This window comes from Camelina sativa, chromosome 7 (assembly GCF_030686135.1).
Source record: "Camelina sativa cultivar CO46 ecotype springtype chromosome 7, ASM3068613v1".
Lineage (NCBI taxonomy): Eukaryota > Viridiplantae > Streptophyta > Magnoliopsida > Brassicales > Brassicaceae > Camelina > Camelina sativa.
This window is the reverse complement of record NC_141886.1, coordinates 15,192,130-15,208,359: the sequence shown is the minus strand read 5'-3', so window position 1 is coordinate 15,208,359 and position 16,230 is coordinate 15,192,130. Positions and strand designations below refer to the sequence as shown.

Below are 16,230 nucleotides of genomic sequence, written 5' to 3'. Positions count from 1 at the left end.
TTTCGTTTATTTGATAGTCAAAAAACGGTTTAGGATATACAAGGTCACCAGTTTGAATGTTCGATTTGCCTCGCCTGAACGTCTAATTAAATTCATGATTCTTTTAATCAGATTTGATTTTTTTACCACAACTGATTTTCATATTTTTAAAAAATTGTGTATCTAAAATAAAATTTTTGCCTTAATAATAATTTAAAGTTTTCTATAAGATAATATTTCGTAATGGTCATATATAATTTTTTACCAAAATATATCAGATAAACCCGCAGATTCAAAACCCAGTATAATATATATGGTCTCTAACATAGTTATTGTGTATTTATGTAATATCCGCGAACCAATTATTGGTTTTCTGGGATGGGTGTCGACCGACACCATGGTGGTGTCTGTCGACACCAATATCCTCTGGTTCGACCAGTTCTATTTAATTATCGATTTAGACCGGTTTGGTTTAGGGAAAACCATTGAACCAAGATTTTAAAGGGAGAAAACGACCTAGGTCGTGTTTTGTTTTGACAAAAGAGAGAAAAGTGTTTTGAGGTTCTAGAGAGAGATTGGGAGATTTCCTTGCTGTTCTTGAGAGATCCAAGGCTAGGAAGGAGTTAGAAGCTTGCTAGGAAGGTTGGATTCGTTACTGTTGGTGTGAATCTTCCTGCAAAGAGGTAAGTGCATGACCATGGCTAATCTAAGCCTTTGATTTCATTGTTCTTGCTTGTTTGCCGTTGTTTTGTGTGTTTTTCTTGCTGGGATTGGTTGCTACAGGTTTCTATAGACGTATTTGGCTTGGGTTATGAGTATTGGGCGATTTGGAGGAGGTTGGGAGCGAGTTTCGACTCTCGGCTTCGAGCGGATCGCGATTTCTGAGGGAGTGTCGGTCGACACCAGCAAATTGGGCATCGAATGACACTGTGGGGTAGTGTCGGTCGACACGAAGGCCAGTGTCGGTCGACACTTGGCTGGTGTCGGTCGACACCTCCCTTTCAGCGAGACGATGTTTGATTTCCTGGTTTGTATGTCTTGTTTGTTGATTGTTTGGAACATTGATATCATTGTTGCTTGTGTGTATAGCCTAGTAGATGGGAGGATTGCCTCACTGAGTGTTTATCAAATTCTCATGCATCTCAATATGTGTTTGTGGTGCAGGTAAAGTCAAAGTGTGATCGTGGAATCAAGGCGATGAAGAGGAGGATGTTCTAGGGACTCGAGTGGATGTTGTTTGGCATTGCTAGGTTGCTAGAGTTGGGTCATTAGAAACATTGCTAGGTTGCTGGTTCCATGTTTTCTGATGATTTGGATATTGGTTTATGGTTATATTTGATTATTTGTTATTTTTATTATTGGAATATTATTGGTTATTGATATTGGTTATTTCCGCTGTTTGATTGTGTTTGTGGTTAGGTGGCTAGTGGGTATGAGACCACTAGTTGTAGTATATTATTATTATTATTATTATTATTATTATTATTATTATTATTATTATTATTATTATTATTATTATTATTATTATTATTATTATTATTATTATTATTATTATTATTATTATTATTATTATTATTATTATTATTATTATTATTATTATTATTATTTATATATTATTTATTATTAAAAAAAAATGGGTCAGGTCGTTTCAGTTTGTTATCAGAGCCCTTACGGCTCTAGGTTTGGGTTCACTAGGCTTTGTGCTGTAGATGTTTGGGAATTTCATGCTTTGATTGATTATGTGAGTTAGTCAATTGTGTGTGGCATGGAGTCCTAGAACATCCTCTTCGAGCCTACTGTGTGATTCCACGGTGAGTTTATGTTTCTATGTTGTAGTATAAATTGTTTGCTTAGTCTTCTGTTCATGGTAGTGCAGATGGCTAGAGGTGGTACTGTTGCTGGTCGTGGTCGTGGACGCGGACGTGGTCGTGGTAGGGGCAGAGTCCCAGTGGTTAGTGAGACCGAGGACCAGAGTGTGACAGCTGAGGGTGTTGGCGAGTCGTAGGGTGTCCAGGAGGATTCCATGAGTGTGGCCGGAGGGGGCGGTGTTGATGCTCCAGTGGCCGGTGATGTTAGGGTCCCGGGTGTGGGAGTCCCAGCAGGTAGAGTCCCTGGTGCTGACTTTACAGCTTTGCTAGCGCAGTTGTTGGAGCAGTTGCCAGCAGTGGTACCGGCTCAGGCTCAGGTTGTGCCATTAGTGGTGGCAGAGGAGCGGCAACCAGTGGCCGCGGATGCAGGAGCACATGGACGTTATTTGTCCATGCTCAAGGAGATGAAGGGTCTCATGACCGCACAGTTTTCAATTCTATGTGCCCGCACAAGAAAATAAGGTATTTTATTTTTTTGAATACTTAAACTTAATTCTTTATACCTTGATGATGCTAAATTAAAATGCTCATGTTTATAGTTGCAGGAAGGCTTCTGAAGATGCTAATAATAATGATAGATGTTTGGTAATTATAATAGTAAACTATTATATCATCGTTATCAAATTTTATTCATGTGTTTGTGGCTCTAATAAATAAATACAAATCAATAGGTAGAGGTGGCGAGGACTATTGTACATTTTTATTTGATTTCTGCGTCTTCATCGTTGCTGAAAGGTATGTTGCTAAATTAAAAATTCTTTTGTTAATATTACAAAAATTTCTAAAGATTTATTTTAAAAATACTAATTATTAAAATTAAAACATTATTTAGATGAATCTACCGGTGATCGTATGGTGAAAAACATGTATTGTTCTAATTTTTATAAGAAAGATTATTAATATTGAATATTTGATTCAGAAAATCATTTTAATATTTGCAGTTAATGATTATTTTTGCAGGAAGTCTACGAATGGTGCTAATAATATCCCAACATTTATGGTATATTATTAAATAAATGATTTTGTTATTGTTTTAAATTATCTACTTTTTCTCGGATATAACATCATTAGTTTGATTAATCAACAAATTAGAGATGCATGGTCAGCAATACAACGTCTTTCGGCTATTGCTCGGTAGTTGTTTATGTTAAAAAATCAGACTTGACCCTAATTCTTTATTTAAAACATGTTCCAGCATTTTTTACTAATTGCTTATTTTGGTATTAACACGGTAACAATTTGTGTTTAAAAGTCATCCTGATACTAATACTTTTTTAAAAACATGATACTAGCATTTATGATCAATCTCTTTAACCCTAACCTTAAATTTTTGGTATTATATACAGAGAAGCTATTAATCGCAAAGAATCTAAGTCGTTTCCTTTCCATTTAAGATAAACGGTAATTATTTTAAAAAAGTATTCTCATTAGTTTTTTTTCTATTAGATCTAATATATGACATTGTTAATTTTTTAAAAAAATAGTTTGCATATGGAAGAAGGAATGATTGGTGTCGTAGCAAAAATTATGGCGTGAAGAAAGGAGAAGAACGAAATTTAGAGAATAGTAGTATGAATGTTCTAAGATCTTATAATTGTTGTTTTTTGGATATTGTTTTAGATGGATGAATATTTTATGAAATAAAAATATTTTGAAAGTTTAACTATTTTAATAATGAAAATCTGGTATTTTTTATAATATCGACCAAAAATAAGAATGAGTGGAATACAATTCTTAACAATACTATCGAACAGATACTAAAGTTCTTGATCATTATCAAAATTTTAATAAATCAATGAATTGCTATATTAAGTTCAAAATTTTGAAGATTATTGTTAAGTTAATGTAAGGTTGTTAATTTAAAATAATAATTACAAAAGTTATGATAAAATCTTAAAAATTATTTATTTTACGTTATGTAAAGTAGGGTTGATAATTTAAAGAAGTATCCTATATTCAAAAACAGAATAGATACGGTGTATTATCACGATTAATGTAAAAATAGAAAACGTAAAATAAGCATTAAAAGCCGTAATGATAAACATTAATAAGTTTACTATTTATCTATAAAATAAATGGAAGTGTAGAGATATTATGTCTAGGGATCTATACAAATTTAGTTAAATGATTTGGTAAACATATATTCTCAAATATCACTTCCAAAAAAAATGTAAATTATATATTTATTAACGTGTGCTATATATATACAACTATTCGACTCTTTTTTGTGACTTTTAACCTAAGTCAAAGAAAAAAACCAAAAAAAAAAATGGTTAGGTATAGCCTTTTTGATGATGTTTCGCGATTGAATTCTTCTAAATACGAATGGAAAAGTCGTGTGAAGGTTTTGTGTTGTGGGAAGAGAAAGGTCCAAGTTTGGAGATGGTTTTATCTGATATTAAGGTATTTATTTTATTCTAATCATACACTCATTAAATATTTCAAAAATAAAGCGTATATGTAATTATACCTGAAAGTTATAATTTATATGCTTTGAATATATTGTTTTGACATATAAAATTGTATTATGCGACATTTATTAATTCTATGTTTTATTAGGGTGTAAAGGTCCAATGTTCCTTTCGTGGAGATGTTTATGATCGTTTTGTCTCAAAGTTCAATGTTGGTGATTGGCTTGATTTCGAAGACTTTAAGGTTGTTGAGCAAAATGGTTCATGTTTAGCTACCACACATCGTTACAAAATTGTTATTTTGTACAATACCAAGATCAAAGAGAATTCAATTGTTGGAGGGGAAGATTTTTATGATTTCGTCGATTTGTACCCAATGTGAAGATTACTTAGTCGGTGAGGAATTATTTTTCGTTAATTTAAAATTAATTTCAATTATTATTTGTAAATATTTGTATTTGAACTAATTTAAATTTTATATAGACCTCATCAGTGAGGTTGTCAATGTTGGCGAATTTAGTTGTGATTTCAGGAAATTACAACAAAAAGAGGAAATCAAGGGGTCGGAAAATCATGAGAAACATGTTGATGTATCACAAAGTGATAATATCCGTAGGTTATTTAAGTATTGTACTCGATTTGGTTCTGAAAAAAGGAAAAATATCTCTTATCATGATCACTCAGAATCAGATTGCACAATCTTTGAAGAATCTGATGATGGCAGTGATGTTGGAGATCAGGAAGATGATGATTATATACAAGAAGAAAGCGATGATGAAGATGATGTTTGTTATGATACAATGGATGATACTGAAGAAGAAACTGATGATGAGGGCGAGTACCAATCAGATAATAGTGATAACGATGATCATAATGAGGATAAATATGTCCAAGATTTAGAGGAGGATGAGGAGGACGATGGGATGCAAAGTATTGAAGAAAACTTTAAAATAAATAGTAGAGCAGAGGATTACTCAATTAACCACAAAATATCTTTTGATCTTCGTGATTTCAGGTAAATTATAATACTCATATATATATATATATATATATTATACATAATTATAATCATGAATTGTTTATATCAACATACAATTTTAATTCTTTAAATTTTAGTGGAACCCTAATAAGGTGTGAATTATTCGAAACCACGGCTGCAAAATTCTACGATACTTTAAAATTTTTCCGGGGTGATCTTTTTATTTGTGTTATTCGATGGGGTGTTATTGAAGTTTTCCAAGGTATACATTCAATTTGATGATATTTATTGCTCTGTTTTGTTGATCGGGTATTACAAGAAATAATTATGTTTTAACTTTGTAGGAAAAAGAAGTATAACTTCTACAGTTTGTACGCGAATAAAACTCAATCCGCAAAATCCAGAGGTGGCGAAAATGATGGAATTGTAAGATTATCAATTCTGTTCGTGCTATATATTATATGAAAACGAAAATCGTTTATAAACTTCGTTTCATATACTAATTAACCGATTTATAGGAGACCAAGGAAGAGGACTCGCAAATAGAAGACTGGCTTCCTCATTCTGTTTGTCTTATTATGGATTTTAGGGGGTTTTAATTATTTTATATTTAAATAATAGATGGATTATAATTTTTGGTTTTAATATAAATGTAAGTTTTAAATTTATTAATTACATATAACTATTTATTGTTTAAATGACCATAAAATTTTACTTTAAATAAAACATGATAAAAATAACTACATATAAAATACTTACAAAAGAAAACTAAAAAGAAAGACTTGTATAAATTTAACAAAAAACGTAACAAATATATGATAGCCCAATGCATGGTAATTAAAAGACTTCAGCATGCAAGTGGTATAAATTTAAAGATAGACCTGCAATCTGAAATTTAGAGTTTCAACCGTCCAGTTTAATTTTTTTAAAATAAAGTATTTTGAAAAAAATGAAAACATTATTGATTCTTATAGAACAGAGACTCATGCAGCTTTCCCTGTGTAGACCACGGGCTTTAATACAATCCACACAAATCTATAACTCTGATTCGTATACTCCTTATCTTATTTGGTTTATGAATATATGAACTACAACAAAAATTAATGTAATATTTGAAACTTCTATCTGAAACTTTTCCTTGCTTCTAAATACACGAAAAAAGCAATCGGGATGGTGCTGTACTTAAAAGATCTGAATCCTACCTTACGAAATTCGAAAGTTGCTGTGAAAATTCTTCCCCTAACTATGCTAATGAACCAATAATGTGTACTCTTCTATTTTGGAGGATCTCTGTTTATGAAGGTACTTTTAAATTTATAGTTTCATATACAACTCAAAACTATCATTTTCTTACTTAAATTTTACTTTGCTAGGTATGCAATGTTTGATGTCTCAGTTACGATGCTCAAAGGTCATTCTTGAAGATGAAGTGGCTGGAATTAATATTGGCGATATGCTGTAATGTCATTAATTTAATAATTTGAATAAATTTTGTAAAATCATAATTATGCGGGAGTCTTAATCATGAGTTATTCAATTTTTACAGACGGTGGCTAGACATCGATTCCAGTGATGAAGACAATGAAGATGAAGATTGAGTCTGTTGTTTGAGCAACTATTATGACAATGTTTCTTATTATGACAGTTTTACTAGTGTTTTTTTTAGACTTTTAAAGACTAATTTGATGAAACTTTAGACATGAATATTGGTGTTTATTTATTATGTTTGGAATGATTATTATCATTTTCACTAACTATTTCACAAATATAAAATATCTTAAAAAGTACTCTGGCAAATTAACTTGGTAAACCTAGATGGGCCTGGACTTAATAGACGCCACTATGAAAGCCTTCGCGGCTCTTAAAACTAATATTTAAGCATTCTATGTCTTTATAAAAATATTGTGACCTTTTGTTTTCCCCTGTCAACAAAGAAAAAAAAAATATCATCCATATCCTTGTGGTAAGATCTCAAACGATATTTTCTTAATTTTTTCCTTTACTGAATTCTTAACTTAGAAGTTTAAAGTTTTCATAAATATTTTTTCAGAATTTGAAATGGAAGGTGGAAGTTCTAGGAAACGCAAAGAGCTCATGTCAGATTTCGAATGGGAAGATGGAGCAATCGGGAAGGTTAAACAAGCGTTTCAAAAAACAAAAGACGTGGTAGTAAAGGAAACAATGAGACATTTCACTGCGATCCTTGATATGCTAAAAGAGTATATCAAGAAAAAGGAGGAATCTGTTGGCCTAATCTGTCAACTTGAAACAATCGATGCTTAAATCTCGCTAATGAACGATATCTTGGAGGGGTATATCGACTTGGTTGCAGAGCGTAACAGGTTAGAAGATGTTAGGGTTGTTGTTGAGAAAGATGTCAAAGAATGTGTTGTTCCAAAAATTGATTGGGATAAACTTCGTGTTCCTTTTAGTGGTCAACAATTTTAAGAATTTCATATTAAGCGTTTAAAGTTCTTGCATATTCATTTTTATTATCTGTTGAAAAATATAATCGGGGTATTTATGATATTATTCTAAAACCTAAGAATTTGTTAAAGCGATAATATAAAATAGAGATATTGACCTATTTACGAAATCTAATATAACTATATTAAAGGTTTTTTTTAAATAAGTAATAGGCATAAATTAGTATTGGACTTTAATATTTTCCATACTTATTCATGGGTATATAGTTCCTATCTATAAAAATATTTAAATCTTAATTTAATCGTAATTTTCTAAGAAAGAATTGGGAAATCTAAAAATATATTTGGTGGTTACTGAAAATGTATATATACCATTAAGTTTATCCAATGATAAAGTAATAAGGAGTTTTGACAATATCGTAAAATGTAAAAATTCCAAAAAAAAAAAAGAAAATATGAGATATATATATATATATATATATATATATATATTCGTTTACCACTTTATAAAGTCAAGATCGTAGGTTTCGTTTACTCTTAAGATTTTTTCCTTTTGAAAACATGGCATACCTTCTATCCAAAATTATTAAAAAAAAAATCGAGAAGAGAGACTATTTTTACGATGTGGATGACCTAAACCCCTTTATTCATGAGTGGAAAATTAACGTCAAAATTTTGAGGAAGTTTGAGTACCGTCATCCTCTTTTCAAATCAACAGACTTGATTGTAGTTGATGATAAGGTATATATATTTACAGTATATATCGCGTTTTGATAAATTTCAAAAAAAAAATATGTTGCTTATATATTTTTAATAAAATTCATGTGATGATGCGTCCTCCTTATCATGATATCTTTATAAACGATTTGGAAGAAGGTGAATGGATAACGTTATCAAGATTCTCACTAACCATGGTTGATGGGATTTTAAAGCTAACTGATCATCGTTTTATGATACATTGGGGAGACAAGACATGGTTTAGAAAAATTCATCCTTTGTCTTCCAAGCAGTTTTTTTCTTTTGTATCATTTAATGATATCAAAAGCGGAAATTTAGACCCTGATTATTGTGTAGGCGAGTTCAAAAAAAAACTATATTATAAATTTTAAATATATCTGTTAATTTAACTTTTAGTTGAAATTTTATGAGCAGACATTATTGGAAGAGTGTACACTGTTGGAAATCGTTTTGATGAAGGTCCACCATATAAAGAATGAAATGAGTTGTTCGTTGTTTTGGAAGATACTGAGTAAGTCGTTCTATTATCAAAATTTTAATTCAATAATACAATCATACTCATTAATGTCTCTAATTGTAAACGAAGTATAATTGTAGGTTTGAACGATTATCATGTCGTTTACCAAAAGACTACGCGAACGCCTTTTACAATAACTGGATTCATTGTAATTTTGATATCATATGTGTGTTATATTTTGCCAAACTTGAGACTATTAAAGGTTCGTATTATTTCTTCACATTAAAATTATAATCGCTTAATTTTAAAAAAATGTTAATTATTTAGATATTGTTAATGTAGATACATGGATGGCAAAAACGGTGCACAATTGTACTATGGTCATGATCAATCCTACATGTCCTCAAATCACGCAGATGTTTGATTCTTTTGCCGAAATGGAAAACTGATTTTTAAAATTTTAAAGGGTAATATGATATAATTTAAATCGTTATGATATTGAGCTTGGATTTTAATTTGAAAATATATTTATATTTTTATAAATTATAATTTTGGTGATTATCATACAGAATATTATTTTGAAGTGATTCTCAGAGAAATTAGAATTTATAAATTATTTGATATTAAGATTGTCTGAAATTAAAATAAACAAATTGAAAGTATACTAAATGACTAATCATATAATAATTTTAGCATGATATAATCAACGAATATTCTTATAGTATAAATATTAACCAACTAACTAATTAGGGGAATTACAAAATTAATTATTAAGATAATATAAAATTAAAATATGAAATTGAAACTTAAAAAAAAAGGTTTTAATCAAACTCAGCAAAAAAAAACATAAACTATATTTGAATTATTTGATTATCCCGAAATGCTTGTGATGATACCATAATTTGGAATGTAAATATTTTAAAAATATTTAATATTTATACAAGACAGAATTTAGAAAAAATCGGAGAATAAAATAATATAGATTTGGTAATTAATGATAATTATACAGATACCATTAAAGTTTTGCCGATGATAAATTTTTAGAATTTTGACAATATCTGTATATGTAAATATTCCAAAAACATAATTTATGTATTATGTATATATAAATACGTATAAAAGTCAGAATGTATGATTCGTTTTATACTAGGTTTTTCAAACATAAATATGGCTAACCTTCTATCCAATGCTATAAAAAAATAAGATCGGGAAGAGAGACTATTTTTTCGATGTGGACGACCTAAACCCCTTCGTTCATGAGTGGAAAATTAATGTATAAATTCTGAGAAAGTTTGAGTGTCTTCATCCTCTTTTCAAATCAACAGACTTGATTGTAGTTGATGAGAAGGTATATTTTTAATTATATAATATTTACTTAAATTTATTGAAATCTTTATGTACTTATTTATAACGTTTACGTAGGGTACAAAAATTCATGTGTTGATGGGTCCTCCTTATCATGACATCTTTATAAACGATCTGGAAGAAGGTGAATGGATAATGTTATCAAGTTTCTCATTAAGCAATGTTGATGGCGGTTTTAGGCCAACTGACCATCGTTTTAGAATACATTGGAGGGACGTGACATGGTTTAAGAAAATTCCTCCTTTGTCTTCAGATCAATTTTACTCTTTTGTATCATTCAGTGATATAAAAAGTGGATATTTAGATTATGCTTATTGTGTAGGTAAGGATGATAATTTATTATTATATTATAAGTTAAGTTTAAAGTGGTTGATTAGTTTAACTATTGAAAAATATTTGCAGATCTTATCGGAAGAGTCTTTAGTGTTGGAAATAGCTTCGAACAAGGTCCACTATACAAAAAATAGAATGAGTTATTTGTTGTTCTGGAAAATATTGAGTAAGTCGTTCTAATTTAATAAGCTTCACGTTTTAAATATCCGTAAATTTGAAAAATACTCAAAGAAGTAAAATTGTAGGGGTGATCGTTTCTCATGTCGTTTACCAAAGGACTATGCGAACACCTTCTATGATCATTGGATACATCGTGTCAGTTATATTATTTGTGTGTTACGTTTTGCCAAACTCGAAAGTAATAAAGGTTCGAATTATTTCTTGCTGATATAATTAAAATTGATTTGTTTATAAAATAAGTTAGCTAATTATAAAAACTTTATTACTGTAGATACATGGATGACAACCACGGTGCACAATTGTACAAGTGTCATGATCAATCCTCCATGTCCTCAAGTCAAAGAGATGTTGGATGCTTTTGCTGATATGGAAATTTGATATAATTTTTAAAGTGTATGGTTTTTATAATTTATATATTCATAATTGATACTTTAATAAGATTTGATAATGAGTTTGGATTTAATTTTGATATATAATACTATTTCATTGATCATATAATACATAATTCAAACTCTTTTATATTATTCCTCTTTGTATTCAAAACAGTTTTCCCGTCTGAATAATTCAAAGATATCTACAGATTCATGAATCTTCCAATTATTAAATTAATAGGTGTGAGTGGTAACATCCCTTCAAGTCAAGACTTTTGATGCAATCGAGATATAAAACTTAACACTCTATTACCTCTTCGACTTCAACATTTCACTCTCTTTCGAAACTTCTCTCAATCTCAACAACTTTTTTTTTGGAGTTTGTTTTTTTTTTTTTTAAATGACGAGATTTGTATTGCTTGACAAATTGAACCCTTGGACAAAGAGATGGATTATTTGTGTCAAGGTTTTCCGTTCATGGAGAGTGAGAGATTTTTCGAATGATGTATCGAAAGATCTGATCTTGGTCGACGAAGAGGTATGTTTAAAAAAATTATTTTGTTGTTTCTTCATATGTATGGTGTGTCTAAATACCTTGGAAAATCATTCTCTTAATTAGGGTACATTTGGACATGCTACTATCCCGGCATCGCTCTATGGTGTTCCGAATTTTAATATGTCGGAAAATCGAACTTATGTTATAGAGAAGTTCGAAGTCAAGGATTCATGCATCTATTGAAGATGGTTTGGTCAGCAGATTTCAGAGCCAACTCGCTGTCGGTGAGTATAAGATAGTTGATATATTCAGCTTAGTAGATTACGATAGTAGCTATAAGACAAGTTCTTTGGGATTTAAAATCGTCTTTTATAGAACCACTATAGTGAAACCATGTGATGAATTCCCAGTTCGTGTCCCAGAAAAATATTTTAATAATTTTTCTTCTATCTTGGCTGGAGAATTGGACAAGAATGTATTGTTTTGTGAGTTGTTAACTTCATATTTAAATTTTTATCTTAAGCAAAAAATAAATAATATTTCATATGTATTTTTTGAAGATGTAATCGGTCAGATCGTTGGGGTCGGAAATCTTGATAGCATCAAAACAAGAGGGAAGGATAATGTCAAATTGAGTTTCGATTTGCAAGATTTAACGTAAGATTCTTTAATAAATATTCTCTAAAATTAAATTTAAATTGTAATATAATATCTAAATATATATTCTTATTTCATTTTTTTCGTAATATAGTGGAACCCGGTTGAATTGTACGGTGTGGGGTGATCTTGCGAAGGACTTTGATACACAGATTAAAGTATCAAGATAATGTTGTCGTTTGTGTAATACGATTTGCATGCTTGAAGGAGTGGAAAGGTAATTACTGACTTCACATATATTCTTAAAACTTGTGATTGTCAAATCTAACGTTTCCAATTAAATCTAAATTACAGGGAATTATAGTATTTCCAATGCGTTCAACTCTACCGACATTATGATAAATCCAGTTATGCCTGAAGTAGACGCGTTTCGAAAGAAGTAAATATATTTATACATATATATATATATATGTATCCCTTCTATATTTTTCGGCAAGACATGCTATATTCGTTTACAAGTTCTTATTATTATCATAACTTTACAGGTTGCCCACTGATGTTGTTGATTTAATACAACTTGATGATGAACCAAGCCCTCAAAAACCAAAGGTGACATTATATGAGGAGTTTTTCATTACGAACGATAAGAGTACTATGGACCAAATCGTTTATGCACTTGAGGTAATGTTTCTTAAGATAAATTTGATATCATGTAACTTAAATACTTTTAGGAGAACGGACGTTTGGTTTATTCTTTACCGGCGCGAACATGTGTGACAATCGCAACAATTTATTCTATTGAACCGTTGCCTAAATGGTATTATATTGCCTGTAAAGTTTGCAATAAGAAGGTGCAGCCATATCCACTAGAATCTCAATCTGGAAAAGATTTACTTTATAGTTGTGGAGTTTGTGATGCCGATGTTACGGATGTTGATTACAAGTAAGTTTTACTTATTTTGTTAAAATGTTTCTTAATAATTCTAATTTGGAAATATATATACATTTTAAGTTATGTCTAACTGTTTGGAAGGTATAAACTCATACCCCATGTTGGGTACGGAAGTTCTCAAAAGATTAAGCTGCTCTTCTTTGATGGTCTTGCCCAACTGTTTATTGGAAAAAAAGCTGAAGAGCTGGTTTTGGAAAATTCTAAAGTAAGTGTAGTACCATTTAAACTACTTTAGTTTAAAAATATATGAACAAATATTGAATCAATTGTTCACCTATGGTCAGGAGGATGCTGCAGCTATTCCTGAATCTCTTTCAGCCTTAGTAGGGAAGACTATGCTGTTTAAAATTTCGATTACAAACGATAATTTAAAGAGCGACAAGTCTGCTTATGTTGTCGAAAAGTTTTGGGAAAAGGATGACATGGTTGTGCAATTTGGCAAGGTACTAAGAAAAACAATAAAAAGAAACCCATAATACCATTCTGAAATCTAAATCATTTTAATCTCAATGTATATGATTTAAATATAGGAACTCTATGGAAGGAATGAACTTTCAAATAATACTTCGGATACAAATGATCATAAGTTGCAAATCGCTCCAGTTGAAACGAGTTTGTCCTCATCTAAGAGAGATCATACAAAAAGCAATGTCGTGTCGAACGGTGGTCATAGCATGAAGACAAGGAAGAAGATCAAAACTGAACCCCGAGAATGAACAATTTCCATCACTTCAAAACATGACATCGTTTGGATATTGGTTTAAATTTTTTTATACTTTTGCTGGGATTATTTTTTTACGTAAAGTTAAAATTATTTCAGACAATTTCAATCACTTCAAAATATGTTATCGTTATGATATTGGTTTAAATTTATTTTAATTATTTCCCTTAATTATGTTGATGTAAACAAAAACATATATGTATAACTTAGCATAAATAAATTAACATAAAAATATAAACGTCTGGGAAATATTGGCATTTAGTATATATTCCTACAACCCAAAAAAGTAAAATTTTTTAAGGATAAATCAAAGTTCCAAAAAGAACGATAATACGTTACAAATAAATGGTCAAATCTAAAAGTATGCATATTCGATACAAAATTTGAGGAAAATGAACATTAACAATTATGTTAACAAATATATTTTTTATATTTAAAACTTAATGGTAAATTTTAATATTGTGAATATTCAAGACGAAAATTGATGGAATATAATATTATCAAATGTGAAAACTTATGTTCTATAAGTTATATATATATAACTCTTATTATTGTACCATGACAACCGAAAAACAAAAAAACTAAACCAATTCTTGAGTTCTTGCTGCTTGACGTAAGAGGTAACAAAAATTTAAGCTTTTTAAAATATTTTGTATCATTGTAAACTCACACCCACATATTTTAAATGTATATGTAAAGAATCATAATGAATCGTCCATCTGGAGTTCGTCGATCTACCAAGAAAAGTTCAAGTGCTGATGAAGATGCACTTCCTTCGCAACTTCAACCAGAACAATTTATTTTCTATTGTGAGGGTAGCATTCCGGAACCAGAAAAAAAAATCTAGAAAAACCAGAAAATGATCAAGAACTTCTGAAGGGATCTCATTGGCGCATCTTAACGTTCAAAATTTCATTGTTGACGGTGAAGATAGTATATTGAAATCAACGAACAAGAATTCTAAATTTGATACTTGGATGAAATACAATATGATGTCTATCAACGAGTCAATTAACACATATGATAAGGGTGCGTCTGGATCTGTCTGGTGTGAGAAGAACAAAATATGGCTACCAAGATTTAACACGACAAAGGAATGACTTTTGAAAATCGTTTTAGAATTTAAATTTTAATATTTATTATTAGTATCTAATTTATTTTATAATTATGATCATGATGTTCTTATAATTCGTTTGAATACTTTTAAAAAGGGATAATATCACTTTTTTAGTTTCTCGATAATACATGTTTAATAATTATTAAGATATGATGATCCAATCAAAAGTACATTAATAGTATAATACTACTAATAGATAATTAAATAATAAGTCGATATAACTTAATTAAAAGGAAATTTTTTTTGGATATTTAGATTTGAAATTTATTTTCTCTCTTAAAATAAAGAAATTTTGGAGATTTTAAACACTTTAACTATTTATGGTAATAACATTGCATCTTTCAAAAGTCAGATATAGACTTTCCCATTGGAGAAAGCCATTTTCTAATTTTTACTTATTCTATTTTAATTATAAAAAAATAGATAGATACATTGTAAATGGTCTAAGTACATATTATTACAGTTTCCACATTATTTTCATTTTATTAGTTACAACAATGTTATTTACAAATATTTAGTTTTGCTGTATCATAAAATGTATATGTAATTATTAACTCTTAGATACATTTAAAAAAATATTTTACACCATATCTACTGACTATAAAAACTACCTTTAATTTGTAATTATATTCATAATAATATATATTTAAAATATTAAATATTCAAAAAAATAAAATTATACATTAAAACAATTAATACGCAACACAGCGTTTAATCCTGATTGTTTGTTGTACGTTATTACTTAAACCATTTGATGGAGCATCAAGGTGAGATATCAGGGACTCAGACATAAAGTATGGAGTCAGAAATGAAGTAACGGTGGATTAATGAACTTTTTGTAAATGCAAAATTAAAAAAAGAATTAAATGTTTGAAGTAACAGGTACAATTTTTGTAGTAACAAGTATAATGGTCTTAAAGAAAGAACATTTATGGGTTGCTTAAAACAAAAATAATTATCTAAACTGGACTCAAATTTAAAAATGGACTATAACATTCCATTGATCATGACACTGGAGACCATGATCAATATAGAGAATTACTATAAATTTTTTATTATCTATTCATCTTAATATTAAAAAGGTAAAAAAGTAAGTAAATATGAAACTTTACAGAAAAAAAAAACAAAAAATATGTCTTAGCATATGAACTACTATAAAAATAAAAGATCAAAGATGTTTTGAAAATATAACCAAAAAAATTGATTCAACATTTTAAATTTGCCATAATTCTCGTTTTTA

The 16,230-nt window shown here is 29.5% G+C and overlaps 1 protein-coding gene across 1 annotated transcript; it reads left to right on the top strand.

Moving 5' to 3' along the window:
• Window positions 1-11,507: 11,507 nt before the first annotated feature.
• Window positions 11,508-13,868, top strand: LOC147941233 (replication protein A 70 kDa DNA-binding subunit C-like). Its single transcript, XM_087458433.1, has 11 exons — window positions 11,508-11,645; window positions 11,812-11,887; window positions 12,164-12,260; window positions 12,355-12,418; window positions 12,468-12,477; window positions 12,555-12,639; window positions 12,746-12,881; window positions 12,932-13,143; window positions 13,234-13,357; window positions 13,437-13,595; window positions 13,683-13,868. Exons 1-11 carry the CDS (start codon window positions 11,508-11,510, stop codon window positions 13,866-13,868), a joined length of 1,287 nt encoding a protein of 428 aa, XP_087314559.1.
• The last annotated feature ends 2,362 nt before the right edge of the window (window positions 13,869-16,230 follow it).